Raw genomic sequence first — 17,500 nt, 5'->3', positions numbered from 1 at the left:
GGTAAACTCAAACTCTGGCACTGTCCGTAGCCTGATTAAACTCATACCCTGACACTGACCGTAGCCTGGGTAAACTCATACTCTGACACTGGCCGTAGCCTGGTTAAACTCATACCCTGACACTGACCGTAGCCTGGGTAAACTCATACTCTGACACTGACCGTAGCCTGGGTAAACTCATACTGACACTGACCGTATCCTTGGTAAACTCATACCCTGACACTGACCGTAGCCTGGGTAAACTCATACCCTGACACTGACCGTAGCCTGGTTAAACTCATACTCTGACACCGGCCGTAGCCTGGGTAAACTCATATCCTGACAATAACCGTAGCCTTTGTAAAGTCATACCCTGACATTGACAGTAGCCTGGGTAAACTCATACTCTGACACTGGCCGTAGCCTGGATAAACTCATACCCTGACACTGACCGTAGCCTGGATAAACTCATACCCTGAAAATGACCGTAGCCTGGGTAAACTCATACTGACACCGACCGTATACTTGGTAAGCCCATATTAATATCTCGACTTCTACCAACTGAGCGATCGAACCCCATTCATTATCCATTTAAAACAAACAAGCAAACAACCAAGCAAACAAACAAATAAGTCTGATAGTTGTGACTGTGAATTCAATGTCCATCGGGGTCAGCGTGGCTCAGCTGTACAGTCTCTGCTTCGTATCCAAAAGGTACCGAGTTAGACTGCCCGTTTCGTTGTGTAGCCTTGAGAAAGTCACCTCGCCCTAACGCACTCCTCCTCCTCTCCCTCCTCATATTTCTTCTCATCCTCCTCCTCCTTCTCTCCTCCTTTCCTCTTTTTCCTAGCTCACTTTGCGGCGCTGCACTGCGGCTGACGCCTGGGTTATTCCAGTCTTCCCTCCAAATAGACCCTAAAAAGACAAATTTCCCCTTGGGGATGAATAAAGGGAATTTTATTTATTTATTTATTTATTTATTTATTTATTTATTGTGAATGAGCTAATGACCATTTGTGTGTCCATCTCATCTGTACAGGCTTCAAATGTCAGTCTTGTTCCTACTCGGTAGAGGACAACGGCTCGGACACGGCCTGCATCAACCAGCCTGATGTCTTCACGGGCTGGCAGGTGCTTGACTGTAAGGATTACTGTGTTGTCCAGGAAACTTACAACAAAGGTGATTCGTTGGCCGTGGAATATCTACACAATCCTCCGCCTTCTCCTTTTCCTCCTCCTCCTTCTCCTTTTCCTCCTCCTTCTCCTCCTCCTCCTCCTTTTCCTCCATCTCTCGCCGTCCTCATTTTCCTTCTTCTCCTCCTCCTTCTTCTCCCCCACCTTTTCCTCTTCCTCCTCTTTCTCCTCCTTCTGTTTTTCCTTTTCCTCCTCCTTTTTCTTCTTATTTTCCTCCTTCTTTTCCTTCTCTTTCTCATCCTCCCCCCATTCCTCATCCTCCTTCTCCCCTTGTCCTCCTCTTTCTCCTTCACCTCCTCCTCTTCCTCCTTCTCCTTCTCCTCCTCCCCCTCATCATCTTCGTCGTTGTCGTTATCATCGTCATCATCATCATCATCATCATCATCATCATCATCATCATCTTCATCATCATTATTTTCACAATCAGCATCATCATCATCATCATCTTCATAATCAACATCATCATCATCATCATCATCATCATCATCAACATAATCTCCTCCCTCTCCCCTTCCAATTCAGTGACACAGAAAATCGTATCCTATTGGAGATCTTGCATCGACAGGCCGGACAGTGACTATTGCATTGGTGATCAGTTATTGACCTGTGTCTACACGTGTCAAGGTGACTTCTGCAACTCCTGGGTCAGAGGTCAACTTCATCAACTTTTTTCCCACAATGGTGGTGGCTTCATCACTCCGCGGATGAATCGTTTGGTTTTTGCTATTTTGTGCATTGCGATTAGTTTCATGTTTTGTAAAAACTTTTAATAAAGCTTTTTGTTAAAAAAAACAAAAACAAAACAAAACAATCCAGCAAATTTGTTTTTGTTCACAGGAAGTTGGGATTCTTGATAGATCAGCCGATAGAGTGCCGCTATGTGGTATGACACTTGCTTTCAGGTCGGAAGGTCCTGGGTAAGAGCCTCGCTCGGCGCATAGTTGAGTCTTTGGAAAAGGCTCTTTACTCACATTCTCTCTGTAAAATGAGTACCTGGCCGCTAACAGCGTTGTCTCTATCGGAACACACACACACCCCCCCCCCCCCCCCCCCCCCTGTAATATCGCCTACCTGGTGTAATGTCTCATTCTACATGTTTCGTGTTGCTGTTGATCAGGGACACCTTGTAAAGCGCTTTGAGCACTTTAAGTGGATGTTGCTCTATAGAAAGGCTCAACTTTATAATAGATTATTTCATTGTTAATCACAATGGAGTTGTTTTGAAGGAGTATTGTGAAATACACACACATGAAGACCTTATCTAGAAAATTGTCCTTCAGAGCCATTGGGCCCATGGAGCCGGAGTTTATCCCGGTTTCTATAGCGTAAAGCGGACAATAGCAATTGCTGCCAATCCTTTGGATAGGACACTAGTAAGTCTATCGTAAAGTATTTTCCGCCAAATCTAACAGACTCAGCTACCCATTCACTGCTGGGTGGACAGGAGGGTCAGAAAAAGATCTCGACTGCACCCGGGATCGAGCTGGGTCGGCCCCTTTGCGTGTGAAGCGAGTGCTCTACCAATTGAGCAATCGGGACCCCCTAAACCTAACAATAAATCCAATTACTTAGTATCCTTACCACCCTGAGGTGATTCCGTTTGAACACGGTGGGTAACATTTATTGGAGTCAGGACAGAGCTGCAACTAATTAGTGAGTGAGAGTTATTGATGATATACGTTTAGATAAAACAATCACATGTTCTCTCCGCCAGATCAATCGTATCGCCAACACAAAACTATATTACATGTAAGCTTTAAAAGATTAGACACTTACGCGGAAAGGAAGGGGGGGGGGGGGGGGGTTGGGTTAGTGAGAACAATTCACCCGAATGACAGTCTAGAAAACAAAAAAAAACAAAAACATATATCCGATTGAAGTCACGTTCATATATTTTGAATTATTTCAATAGTTAGAATAAAAGTCATGAAAATTATGACGTCATCAATGACGTTTTTTTACAACGAGAATAACAGGTTTATTGATGATGTCTTTTAAGGGCAGCGTGGCTCAGTGGTACCGTCTTTGCTTCGTACCCGAAAGGTACCGAGTTCGATTTCCCGCTGCGATGTGTGGCCTTGAGCAAGTCACTTCGCCCTAGCTCAATTTGCGGCGCTGCACTGCGACTGACGCCTGGGTTATTCCAGTCTTCCCTTGGAATAGACACTAGAAACAAATTTCACCTCTGGGATGAATACAGGGAATTTTATTTTATTTTATGTTTAAAATTTTTATTATAACAATAATATATAATGGCGATACAACAACAGTAACGACGATGATGATAGTGGTGATGATGTTGAGATGATGGTGATGATGATGATGATGATGATGATAGTGATGATGATGATGATGATGATGTGATGATGATGGATATGATGCATATCAATAAGAATAAAAGTCATCATCAATAAGACTCCTTCTAGCGATGATTCTCCGCACTCTGTTCTCTGACAACATATTTCAGTTCAACAATCCTGGTATAAATAAACACAGGAATTCTAATGTGCCCAGTCGTTTCGATATCGTATTACCTTGGTGAAGATAAACCGATGCTATGAATGTGAATTTTAGTTTCACTTGTAAAATCTGATGCTTGAATTGTAATTTTAGGTTCACTCATAAAATCTGATGCTTGAATTTAATTTTAGGCTTCACTCTTAAGATTGATGCTTGAATTTAATTTAGAGCTTCACTCTAATTGATGCTTGAATTAATTTTAGGCTTCACTGATGACTTGAATGTAATTTAGGCTTCATCAAATCTATCTGAAAATTTGACTTCACTTAAATGTGCTTAATTTTTTAGGCTTCACTCATAAAATCTGATGCTTGAATGTAATTTTAGGTTTCACTCATAAAATCTGATGTTTAAATGTAATTTTAGGCTTCACTCATAAAATCTGATGCTTGAATTTAACTTTAGACTTCACTCTTAAGATTTGATGCTTGAATTTAATTTTAGGCTTCACTGATGCTTGAATGTAATTTCAGGCTTCACTCATAAAATCTGATGCTTGAATGTAATTTTAGGCTTCACTCATAAAATCTGATGCTTAAATGTTATTTTAGGCTTCACTCATAAAATCTGATGCTTGAATGTTATTTTAGGCTTCACTGATGCTTGAATGTAATTTTAGGCTTCACTCATAAAATCTGATACTTGAATTTAATTTTAGACTTCCCTCTTAAGATTTGATGCTTGAATTTAATTTTAGGCTTCACTGATGCTTGAATTTAATTTTAGGCTTCACTCATAAAATCTGATGCTTGAATTGAATTTTAGGCTTCTCTCATGAAATCTGATGCTTGAATTTAATTTTAGACTTCACTTATAAAATCTGATGTTTGAATGTAATTTTAGGCTTCACTCATAAAATCTGATGCTTGAATGTAATTTTAGGCTTCACTCATAAAATCTGATGCTTGAATTTAATTTTAAGCTTCACTTATAAAATCTGATGCTTGAATTTAATTTTAGGCTTCACTTATAAAATCTGATGTTTGAATTTAATTTTAGGCTTCACTTATAAAATCTGATGCTTGAATTTAATTTTAGGCTTCACTTATAAAATCTGAATTATGTCGCGTATAAATGAGACCCATCATTTTCAAACGGTATTAATGTCTGTTATTTTATTGGAATTGATGACATAAATTTGTATGAAAATATGGCTTATACTATATCGTATGATCGGAAAATTGTAATCTTTGACTTAGAATTGAATACGGATTAAGAAAGTTTACTTTAAAAAATATAAATTTTCTTTGTGCGGGTATGTGGTCTTGTGGTATGACTCTCGCTTTCGGATCGGAAGGTCCTGTGTTCGAGCCTCGCTCGGCGCATATTTTGAGTCCTTGGAAAAGACTCTTTACTCACATTCTCTCATCGTACTCAGATGTAAATTGAGTAAATGACAGTTAACATCGTTATCTCTGTCCGAAAAAAATAATAATTGGCATATCGCCTAACAGGCATCATATCACGTCCTACATGTTAAGTGTTGCTGTTGACAGTAATCCCTTGCGCTTTAAGCACGTTTAGTGGATAATGCGCTATATAAAAGCTCAAGTTTTTCCTCTCGAAATGTTAGTATTCAATTGGAAATAAACCCGTTATTAATTCTGTTAATTTTTCATTGTTGATAATACATGTAGTTTCATCTAAATAAGTCGGATTTTTATCTTTATGTATTCGATTGTTCTTGTAAACAGTAAATTTGGGGTTAATCAACGTAACACTAGACTAGAGAGAGAGAGAGAGAGAGAGGAGAGAGAGAGAGAGAAGAGAGAGAAGAGAGAGAGAGAGAGAGAGGGTGTTGGTGAGATGACTTCACTTTTCAGTAAGTCCGACGTAATCAATCGGTCTATAATTGTGTGCGTACTACGTCATCAATCAGTCTATTGTTTGCGCCCTACGTCATCAATTGGTCTATAATTGAAATTGATTGCGTCCTACGGCATCAATCGGCCTATAATTGTTTGCGTACTACGTCACCAATCGGCCTATAATAGTTTGCGTACGACGTCATCAATCGGTAAGATATCACTGTTTTTATATAAAGGGTATAGGATGTGATAATATTTTAATACAGAGAATAATCAATACAATAGATCACATAGAACAAAAACTAACCATTGAGCAAAACACAGATTTTTGTTGTCTTTCAAACGGTTGAAATTTTTACTATGGACACAATTGAAATGTTTACTATGGGCATAATTGAAATGTTTACTATGGGCATAGTTGAAATGTTTGCTATGGACATAATTGAAATGTTTACTATGGACACAATTGAAATGTTTACTATGGACACAATTGAAATGTTTACTATAGGCATAATTGAAATGTTTACTATGGACATAATTGAAATGTTTACTATGGACACAATTGAAATATTTGCTATGGAAACAATTGAAATGTTTACTATGGACATTAATTGAAATGTTTACTATGGACATAATTGAAATGTTTATTATGGACACAATTGAAATGTTTGCTCTGGAAACAATTGAAATGTTTACTATAGAATCAATCATAAAATGAAATTGAAGCTTCCATTTAATTCACAAAGACGAATGATGTCGACCATATTATGTCGCCATAACCATATATAGCGTAAATGACATAATAACAAATTATAGAATTATATTTTTATTTATGTCATTTTAACAAACTTAGTGTTTTCTCCACAATTTATATATAATAATAAACTTCGCCCTTATGTCGTATCTTTGGTTATAAAATCTATTTTACGTATCTAAATTACACGTGACACATAGCTGTTTTGATTAGGATTGGAACGTCTTACCTTTACGGAACACGCCCGAGATAAAAGGGTCCTTTTCCGCTGCCGTCTTTAAGCTCTTGAATTGTGTACGAGTCACCTCCCCTATGAAGGTGTCGGTCATTTCCAAATTCAGAAACCTGGACAATTTCTTGACCATTTCCTCGGGGTCGCTCTTCAGCTCCTCGTACTTCATCACGAAAATAGGATTGGCGGTTGTTGGTGACGTAATCACTTGCCTCCAATCAGAGGCGTTGTCATAATAGCTTCCGTGGTACATTTGACCTTTCATAAAGAGTTTGAAGAAGTTGTCAAAATTTCCACCGTACTCGTTAAATACTTTAAGGTGTTGTATGTGATTGAAATAACTGACAACCGTGTCTTTGGGACATCGTGTGGTTAAAACTATCTTGGTCTTTTTGGCTTTAATTTCATCAGGCAGCTCATCGTAAGAGAGGTGCGTGTTTAGAACTCTTGGAGAAGGGAGAGAATCCAAAACAAATTCAGGTAAAAATTCCATGTATCCTTCGAAAACTTTACCGTATTTAGAAAGCGAGGCTGACCTATTTAATAGCATGTGGACAATTTCAAATGTCCAGTGACATCCGGTTTTGGGGTAGCCGCATATCAACACGTCATTATCTCGAATTTTCAGATTTTTGATTTTAGAGAAATTATGTAATCCATACGGAGGCAGAAGCTTGTCATCCAGTTTGAAGGCGGTCATTGAACAGCCTTCATCGTCCAGGATTCTATGATTGCAGTTTGACGGTTGAATGTTAGACTTGACTACGTACTTTTTGACGATCGGCATCAAGTACCAGACAATGCCGGAACTGATGAGAAATTTGTACACCATTTCTTTGATGAACTCCATGGGGTCTGTTGCTGGAAAAAACCCAACAAAAAACGTAGTTGGAATGACGGAATTAACCAGTAGATTTTTGACCAATCAACACTAGGAATTTGTGACACACCTTCACACGTGCTCGGACAAACATAGTTGGTTGATTATAAACAATAAAGTGAATGAAATCGACTCCTCTCTCTGATCAATGTTATTGTTTTTATACCACCAAATGGGTGACTAGTTATCACACGATTTTCTCGATCAGATTATAAACGTTTACATTTACACATAGTTTTCTATGTTGGTCCCATTGATCAAGCGATAGAACAGTGGGCATTTTACTTAAACACATAAGATCGATAGATAGAATGCGCTTGGCCAAGGAGTTCACAACATTGCCATCCGGAAGTATAACGAACCAACACACAAACTCTGTGTAACCATGAACTTTTATAGTCTGGTTAATACAGTTTAGTGAGAACAACTCACAAACGCGGATGGCAAAAACAATAACAAAGGCCTGCGTGACGTCATCTGCATACTATCGATAGTAAAACCTATGTAGTTTGCTGTGTCTACCAATCACTTTCTTTGTTTACCTTATGACGATTGTCCGAGAGACGTGGTTATCTACCTGTCTTTTATCCATGGAGGGGTGACGGTTTTGAATCAATGGATAATCTAAATTCATCGAAACATTAAAAATACGGATAGTCAAAACTCGTTGATACATTTGGGCCTCAAGCCAACAGCAACACACAGCATATTGGTAAGGGGGAATTCGGTCCAACAAACCCTTGAATTGTGCAAATTAGGATTGGAGGCATGAAAATTGCATACGTTGTAGAATATGAACAATTCTATAATTTAATTTATAGAACCACTCTGAGAGATTAGTATTAGTTGAGATACAAGATTTTTAAGATTGGAAATTTTTTGAAATGGACGACAAAAAAATAATTCATTCCTATTGTGTATATTCAACACAAGGCGACCCAATGTTGTGTATATATATATATATATATATATATATATATATATATATATATATATATATATATATATATATATATATATATATGTGGTGTATGTATGCGTGCAAAGGAAGAGAGAGAGAAAGAGAGAGAGAGAGAGAGAGAGAGAGAGAGAGAGAGAGAGAGAGAGAGAGAGAGAGATTGACAGTGAGAGAGAATGAGAGAGAGAGTGTGTGTGTGTGTGTGTGAGAGAGAGAGTGTGTGTGGATGAGGAGGAGGAGAGGAGTGGAGAGAGAGAGAGAGAGAGAGAGGAGAAGAGAGAGAGAGAGAGAGAGAGAGAGAGAGAGAGAGAGAGTGAGATTGACAGTGAGAGAGAAAGAGAGAGAGTGTGTGTGTGTGAGAGAGAGTGTGAGAGAGAGATAGAGAGAAAGAGAGAGAGAGCGAGAGAGAGAGAGAGAGAGAGAGAGAGAGAGAGAGAGAGAGAGAGAGAGAGATTATTTACTCACCTAATCTCTTTATTTCCAAAGGTACAAGACGAATGATTGCCAAGGGTGATCCAAAGATATACAAATATACACCGATATGTATACTCGTTGCTTCAAAGAGAGGAGACACCAGTGACCCAATCTTGACACAGTAATCACAGTACTAAAATCCGCAGTGTTGCCAGGTGCATTTGCAAAAATCACGCCAATTTATGCTAGAAATCCGCCAAAATCCGCCAACATTATCCTACTTCACATGCGACCTTTGCCCAAAATCCGCCAAAAATTACGTCATTTGATTTAAAACACTTATAACTAACAATAGTGTATTGTCTCAGAATAAAAATCGTGATACTGGACGCTACTCACTTATTCACAACTGTTTTCTCTTTAAAGGCATGCAGATTAGGAGTTTCGATTTTGTTTGAGCGGGAGTTAGATTGTCGGATTTTGTTTTCACCTTCAGTTAATCTAAATTAGATCTAGGCACTCACAAAAGGTGGTCCCAAAAGTCACTATGGGGGGGGGGGAGAAGAAATAATTAGACTTGATTGCTATATTTTACTTTTTTTTTTAAAAAAGGGTATACAAATCATCTAAAAATCCGCCATCCACCAGGCCATTTTTTCCCCGCCACGCAATGATAAAAATCCGCCAATTTGGTGGAAAATCCGCCAACCTGGCAACATTAAAAATCCGTTTATAGTCATGGGTGTAGCATTCAACGTCAGACTTGGGGGGAAAAAACAAAAACATAATTGCCTGGCATGCAGTGTTGTAGTGACGGACCCGCCAGGCCTGAACTGACTAGGCTGTCATTTTTTATATCATAAGGGTAGGACAGAGCTGCCCACTTGAAATTTCAAAAATTCGTAGTTTCCAATGGAATAGTAAAACCAAAAACTAGAGATGCCTAAATGAGCCAATAAAATGGAGAGAAAGTATAAGGGAACTCAACTTTGTTTTGTGTTGTTACCTTATACATGAGTCTTATTTACTCCCTTTATCTTTCTCTCCATTTCCAATGAAAACAAAGAAAACATTCACTGTAAATAGCTTTAGAAATAAGCAATTTGCCCTCAGCATGATCCAAAAATCCTACAAAGTCCTGAATATAGGTTCTAAGAAGCTAGACTTTCCTTCTCAACAAAATTTATTGAATCAAAGAGACTTATGCAGCTCTGTAGCTGGACCCAAAAAGTTCGTATTACTACGAATTTTTCGTAGTACTGGCTGGGCAGATCTGGTGTAGGATGACCCCACCGGTTGTAATCTTGAATTCCCGGTCGTGTTGAACTTTGGGTAACCTTTGGTTATTTCACGTCTTGTTGCACCGCCGCCGCTATGCATTGGGCCTTGGGTTTTTTTTTAACCCGACTGTTGACATTGTCGAAACGTTTAAGTACCTTGGTGTAACTATAGATAACAGTCTAAGATTTGAATCGCACACGAACAAAGTCATCAAAAAATGTAGCCAGCGCTTGTGCATACTCAGAAAATTAAGGTCTTTCAATGTGAACAGAAAGACCATGATACAAATTTACAAGTCATTAATATTGAGTATCGTTTCGTTTGGCACCAGAACGTGGCATGGAAGCTGTGGAACAAAAGAAAAATCCAAACTACATAGAATCCCCAGAGAGGCTTAAAAATAATTAACACCGACCTTAGAAGCCTTGACACAACTTATATTAATGCAGTTGAGAAGAAAAATTCCAACTTCTACGCTCCGGAAGACGGTATCCAGAAGCAAAATATAGGACAAATCGACATAAGGCAACCTTCATTCCAACTCCAACCGCCATAAAATTAATTAACAAATCTTCTGTGGAAAAACGAGACAACCAATGAAAATAACGAGCAGCAGTGGCGTGAATCATCATCATCGACATTGTCGCCGTCGTTATCATCATCATCATCATCATCATCATCATCATCATCATCATCATCATCATCATCATCATCATCATCATCATCATTATCATTATTATCATCATCATCATCATCATCTTCATCATCATCATCATCATCATCATCATCATCATCATCATCATCATCATCATCATCATCATCATCATCGTCACTATCATTTGCCATCTTCTTCTTCCTTTCTTTTTTTCTTCTTTTAAACACAATACAAGTAAAAAGACATAATATTTACAATATGGTTATCTGCTGTCCCAGCAAATAAATCGTATCGCTCTTCTGTATGTATGTATGTATGTATGTATGTATGTATGTATGTATGTATGTATGTATGTATGTATGTATGTATGTATGTATGTATGTATGTATGTATGTATGTATGTATGTATGTATGTATGTATGTATGTATGTATGTATGTATTATGTTTGTATGTATGTATGTATGTATGTATGTATGTATGTATGTATGTATGTATGTATGTATGTATGTATGTATGTATGTATGTATGTATCTTGGAATAAAAATAGATGGAAGGGGGATGACGTCATAATACTGAAGCCAACCGTTGGCCGCTTCCGCCATATTGGGTAGACCAAAACATTCCTCCGGCCGTATTTACGGTGATTCACTCATTGGTGGAAATCAGAATCGCGATGATCAGTGGATGTAAGTATCAACCTTAAATTTGTTTCATAACTATGTTTGCAAATACGTTTTATCAGTTAAATCATGTTTAACGATGAAATAAAACTATTTGATAGCAAGTTGAGTCAAATTCAGATATATCTCCCTGTGACTGTTATGGTAATTCATAGCTCTATTAGCGGGGGTCCCGTTAGTTCGGTTGGTAGAGCATTGGACTGTCACGCCAAAGGTCTCGGGTTCGAGTCCCTTTGCAGCCAGAATTTTTATCCGGTTCCCCCTGTCTACCCAGCAGCAATTGGGTAGTTTACTCTACTACTGCTATAGCTGCAATGGTACGTCCACATTTTAAGTTGTCACCATTAACCCTTTCATGGCTAGCTTTGAGTTGAACCGAACCAAAACCAAACGTACTTTTGTCTATACATGACTGACTTATGCAGTGTCACCGAGAGATAGTCCATGCGATGCGACTCGAGCGCGCTTTAGACTAATCTGTGATGAAAACTGTACAGGATTGACTCATATTTGACGTGAAATCTAATCTAGCTGTGAAAGGATTAAGAATTGTGGTCGTGTAGTGGTGGCCTGATTTTTAATGTGATTCCTACCCCGAAACTTTGTGCTGTAAGAGTCAGCTAAAAGTGGTGGGTGGTTGGGAGGGCCTTCTGCATTCTTGCATGAGATGTATGCTTTCTTCTACTTTTATACCCTTATCTTTTGTAACGTCTGCTTTCTGCCCTTGTCCTTGACCGAAATAGCTCGGTTGTGGTTGGGTTCATGTGGGGTTTTCTGCTTTTGACGAGTATGACGCGGCCGGGAACCGAACCCCAGACCTCCTGGTTACGAAGCCAACGTTCTAACTGTTGATTGGTTCTATAAGAATACGTAACAACTTTTACTCTAAGACATCATTACAAACAATTATATAACAACTTCCGTTTCTAAACCTCTCACTCACTCTCTTCTCAAGCCATCAATACTCATCACGATCATCACTCATTACTTTATCATTTATTAATAAAGTTATATCTTTTCATTCGGCTCGTCAATGTTATTCATTGTCTTTGGTTATGTTCCCAATCATCATGGTGGCAGCGGCGTAAAGAACTTCACTCGTCCTGTGAGTTAACGAAAACAATTAATTGTTATTCTATCAAGTTCATCATTATGTCTGGGGAATCCCCCCGCATGGCATATTCTCACTCTCAAGGGCAACAACTCTTGGAAATCAGAATTAATCGCTCCTAAGTGACCTTCTCGCCAAAAATTTCTATTTAAGGGAAATAACCAACTAAATTATCACAATCACTGTTTGTTTATTTATTTATTTTTTTTTTGAAAGAGTTGCATCCCTGCAATTATGGCAACTTCGAGATCAACAATGTCAATTCCTCCGCCAAGACCACTCAACATGGAAGGCAACTTAGCTTCGAATTGGCGACAATTCTCTCGTGACTGGACTAATTTTGAAATCGCTACTGGGCTAGAAAAAGGGGATGACAGAATACGATCTGCTACACTCCTATCTTGCATCGGACGAGCAGCTATGAATATATTTACGATGGCTTCAATTTCGAAGGAAAGGAAGAAACGTTCGAAAATATTACTGAAAAATTTAAGCTTTTCTGTGTGGGGAAAACTAATGAAAGTTATGAGAGATATATTTTCAACTCCCGACAACAAGGACAGGAAGAATCGTTTGAAAGGTACCTCTCAGAGCTGAGAAAACTGATAAAATCTTGTAATTACGGCACTATTGAAGATAGCCTTCTCCGTGACAAAATCATAATTGGAGTCAAATGTGAGGAAACAAGAAAACACCTGCTACAACAACAAGACCTTACACTACAAAAAGCAATTGATACTTGTCGTACACATGAAACAGCCAAAACACAACTACAGAACATGACACTACAAGATCACACCATACAGAAGGTACATCAAAGCAACCATTACTCATCGTCTCGACATTCTATTAGAAAACCTCAATCTTCTCATTCAAAACCTCAATTTCCTCAGCAACGGCATCGATCTTCTCACTCTCACTCTCACCAAAAACAACAATCCTCTACACAATGGATACACTGTTGCAAATTCTGTGGCAAAAGTCACGAGCGAATCAAAGAAAAATGTCCAGCTTGGAATAAAACATGCAAGAGCTGCAACAGAATGAATCATTTTTCATCGAAATGCTCTCGCATTCATACGATTCAGAACGAACATAACACCTCATACTCAGACGAAAATGATAACAATTATGTTATGAAGCTGGGTACAACAGCAATATCAGCTAGTATGATCGTTAACTTCAAAAAAGTTAAATTCCAACTTGATACTGGTGCGGACGTAAACACCATAGAGAGGAAATACGTGTTTTCGCAACAGATGAAACCAACACGTAAAACATTGATCGTGTGGAACAAAGAGAAACTATCTCCCATCGGTGAGGCAGAAATCAAAACTAAAAATCCAAAATCCTGTTGATAATTTATGTTTTACGATACAATGGGGACATAAAATTTAAATTTGCAAAGATAAAATCTAACAAACATTATTTAAATTAGGCTACTTGGTGCAGGTGCTATTTAAAAAAATTCAGAAAGTGTAATTTAAAATAGTATAGGAGGCAAATTATTTTATAGCATATTAGTCTTTTAGTGGAATGAATTTCTGTTTCAATTTCCAAACATAAAATTAATTGATTCAAAAATGTTTCTGTCTTGGACATCTGGCAATGTACTATAAATAGTATCATCAATTTCATTTTCATCGTCATCACTTTCTCCCATTTGCTGTTCTTCTTGTATGCCGCATTTTCGTGAATGGTCTTTCATTGCTGTGATCGAGGAGTGATACAATGAACATTTAGGGCAAGTTCGCCTTTTGAGAAGTGATACCCCTTTCCCATCTTGTTTCTTGAGAGATGGGCAATACTCATCATAGCAATTTATCTTTAGCTGTTTTGAAAGGAACAAACTTTGAAATAGGCTTCCAAATCTTCCATTATTGCCTATCTCCAAACCATCATCACATGAAGCAAGTGGTACAGGTGGTGGCAGAAAACGCTCTGGAAAAAAAGATGAATAGTTAGTACGCCAAGGTTTGCAGCATGAGTTGTCACTGCATTTCACTATTTGCAGCAGATATTGGGATTGACGAATGTGTTTTATCTTCTAATCATCTGTTTCTTGAAATTGAAGTTTGGGTCTTGGAATTTCAGGTGGAGGGATGAATTTTCCAACTACTGGGTATCCATCTATTATCGACTCGGACCAAATATTGGCTAATATTTTTCCAGCAGCTTCAAAGTTCCTTTTTTCCAGATCAACATCAACAGTCTTGTTGCTTCCATCAAGATGACGTCCATGAATATCAAATGGTAAGATGACAGATGCTGTATCCTTTGAAAGCGGTGCCATTCTTCTTTCCACCTCATTATAAGCACTGAAACCTGGAGCGTGTGTAAAGACAAATACAGCATCAATATCCAGCGCCTTGAAATGTCTCTCCCAAGCAGCGAGTGTCTGTCCGTTTTTTGGAGCCTCATCTGGACCACCATCCACTGAAACAAATACTAGGGGTTTGATTTGTCCATTAACTTTGCTGATGACGTCGAATTCTTCTAAATTCAAGACTGCATCGAAATCTTCAGCATGGGAGAGAGCACTACTGCTGTCGTGCTTGCCACTGCGGATTGCTACATACGTCGGACCACTGTAACCAATGGTTCCATCCTCTTTCAGGGAACATCCAGCATAAACTGATGGTATTAGTTTATGTCTTTCACCAATTGGAAAATCATGGTCAGGAAGTCTTACTTTATACACCATATGCATGAGGATTGCTGTTTGTTTTCTTGCATTTAATAAAATAGGCCTAATTTGCCTATGTTTTGATGACATCATCTTGGGTCTAACCCCCCCCCCTCCTCTCCCATGTCAACACATGTCAACATTTGGTAGACCCCCCCCCCCTCCCCCCCCCCCTAGCTGATGACGTAATATGTGAACGCTCCCTTGCTGTTCTCTCTTCTTGGCCAAGCGAAATATGCCGTCTCGTGGCACGCAGGTTCGATTCCGACCGGATCCACTTCTTATTTTTCGATATCTTTAATTCGAGCTTGCACTTCCATTACTTTCTGTGCGGATGCTTGATATTTTACAAGTATTTACTTATACCCATACTCCTCCTTTTTTCCTTATTCATGTCATAACCAACAAGCAAAGCAAATCTAACCGTGCGTAGCGATAGTGCTTTGGCTTCAGAATTGAACGTAGAAAATAATTTAATTAATATTGCCTTTGCAAGGTATTTTACAACATCATAATGACTAAATTCCTTTAGTAAGTGAGTGTTTTAATCGGCAACACAAGATGATTTCCATCACTCAAGTCTCTCGTCTCTATGAGAAACAATCGTTTCCTGGGCTTTTTAATATGGCGGCTAAGCTCCGCCCACTGGTATCAACTTTGCGACTGCGCGAACGAAGCCGCTTACCTTCCATGTATTATTATTCCAAGGTATGTATGTATGTATGTATGTATATATGTATGTATGTATGTATGTATGTATGTATGTATGTATGTATGTATGTATGTATGTATGTATGTATGTATGTATGTATGTATGTATGTACACTCATTTCTTTTTTATACATATGTAGTAGAAACAATGTGCTTACGTGTATGTTGGTGTATGTCTGTGTCTGTACTTGTAAATGTGTTGATGTTCATACCATGCCACAAACTGTTTGAGCATTGTTTGCCTCACATGAATTGCCTTTTATCTGGACAATAAAGATTATATATATATATATATATATATATATATATATATATATATATATTATCTTTATATATATATTTTTTTTCAATTTGTCACCCTCCGCATTGAAGCAGTGTAATGTTAAAGTGAAAAGGAAGCTAAAATTAGAACTCAAAGTAAAAATGGTCAGATATATAATATTTTGGGATAATGGAATTTATAAAACAAACTTATATATATATATATATATATATATATATATATATATATATATATATATATATATATATATATATATATATATATATTATATATATATATATATAGAAGAGAGAGAGAGAGAGAAGAGAGAGAGAGAGAGAGAGAGAGAGAGAGAGAGAAGAGAGAGAGAGAGAGAGAGAGAGAAGGAGAGAGAGAGAGAGAGGAGAGAGAGAGAGAGAGAGAGAGAGAGAGAAGAGAGAGAAGAGAAAGGAGAGAAGAGAGAGAGAGAGAGAGAGAGAGAGAGAGAGAGAGAGAGAGAGATTGTTCTTTTATCTCGATTTGATAAAGAGGATGATAACATTTTTTTGCTTAGCTTAGGTGGGTTGATTGACACGCATTTATAGAAATGCAGAACACAATGCATCATGGTTGCCAATTTTGCATATTTGCTGCCAAATGTCCTCTTTTTTTTTTTTTTTTTTTGCAGAATTTGAAGTCGACTGGCAGAAAAAAAACGGTTTGGCAGTTTTGCAGATTTTTGGCAGACTTTATTATTGGTGTTAGATTTTGCTACATTATCATTTATATCATGTATAGGTCTACTCCACGTTTTCCATGGCAATTTTTATGAATAAGTGATTTTTTTTAACTTGGGAAGTGAAAAAAAAAATTATGAGATCGGCCTTGGGAATTTTTTGTTTAACAAAACTGATGAGTTTTCAAATTAAATGGGGCACTATAAATAGTACGGTTTGGCAGATTTTTGTGGTATTTGGCAGATTTTAAAAATCCAGTTGGCAGAATGCCTGTAAATAATCTGGCAACCCTGCAATGCAGAGAGCACACATGTTTCAATGCTTCACTGTATAATATAATAATATCTAGGATTGAGTCAGCAAAAATTTATTTTTGTTACACGGAATGTTATCTATTTTTAAAAACTTCAAATGTGGTCTCACGTGAAAGCTAATAATATACTAGATTTATACAACATGATGCCCAACGAGCGTCCTTCTATGTATGAAACAAAAGACCATAAAATGTTTTCCAAGCCAAGAATGTTGTGCTGAAGTTGTGTCAGTGCAATAGATTGCTTCTTTTATTTCGTATAATGGTTGTCCTCTTAGTTAAATATATATATATATATATATATATATATATATATATATATATATATATATATATATATATATA

At 37.8% G+C, this 17,500-nt stretch overlaps 2 protein-coding genes across 2 annotated transcripts in view; one reads left to right on the top strand and one right to left on the bottom strand.

Annotated features, from left to right (window-relative positions):
• Positions 1–1,943, top strand: part of LOC144957963 (uncharacterized) — a 7,230-nt gene extending 5,287 nt beyond the window's left edge. The window contains exons 3-4 of the mRNA XM_078889525.1: positions 1,019–1,159; positions 1,696–1,943. Coding sequence (XP_078745651.1) covers positions 1,019–1,159; positions 1,696–1,943 — 389 coding nt within the window. The remainder of the gene's footprint in view (positions 1–1,018; positions 1,160–1,695) is intronic.
• Positions 1,944–6,464: 4,521 nt separating this feature from the next.
• On the bottom strand, positions 6,465–8,901 carry LOC144957634 (sulfotransferase 6B1-like). Its single transcript, XM_078888979.1, has 2 exons — positions 8,791–8,901; positions 6,465–7,348 (listed from the first exon to the last, which is right to left on the bottom strand). Exon 2 carries the CDS (start codon positions 7,335–7,337, stop codon positions 6,465–6,467), a length of 873 nt encoding a protein of 290 aa, XP_078745105.1. The 5' UTR covers positions 7,338–7,348; positions 8,791–8,901.
• Between the last annotated feature and the right edge of the window lie 8,599 nt (positions 8,902–17,500).

Source organism: Berghia stephanieae, chromosome 12 (assembly GCF_034508935.2).
Source record: "Berghia stephanieae isolate SIO BIC M18660-M18661 chromosome 12, UCSD_Bste_1.3, whole genome shotgun sequence".
Classification (NCBI taxonomy): domain Eukaryota; kingdom Metazoa; phylum Mollusca; class Gastropoda; order Nudibranchia; family Aeolidiidae; genus Berghia; species Berghia stephanieae.
The sequence above is the reverse complement of the archived record's forward strand: the minus strand, read 5'-3'. Positions and strand labels throughout refer to the sequence as shown.

Coding starts and splice junctions, on each gene's coding strand:
- LOC144957634 (XM_078888979.1), bottom strand. CDS start 7,337: ATGGAGTTCATCAAAGAAATGGTGTACAAATTTCTCATCAGTTCCGGC.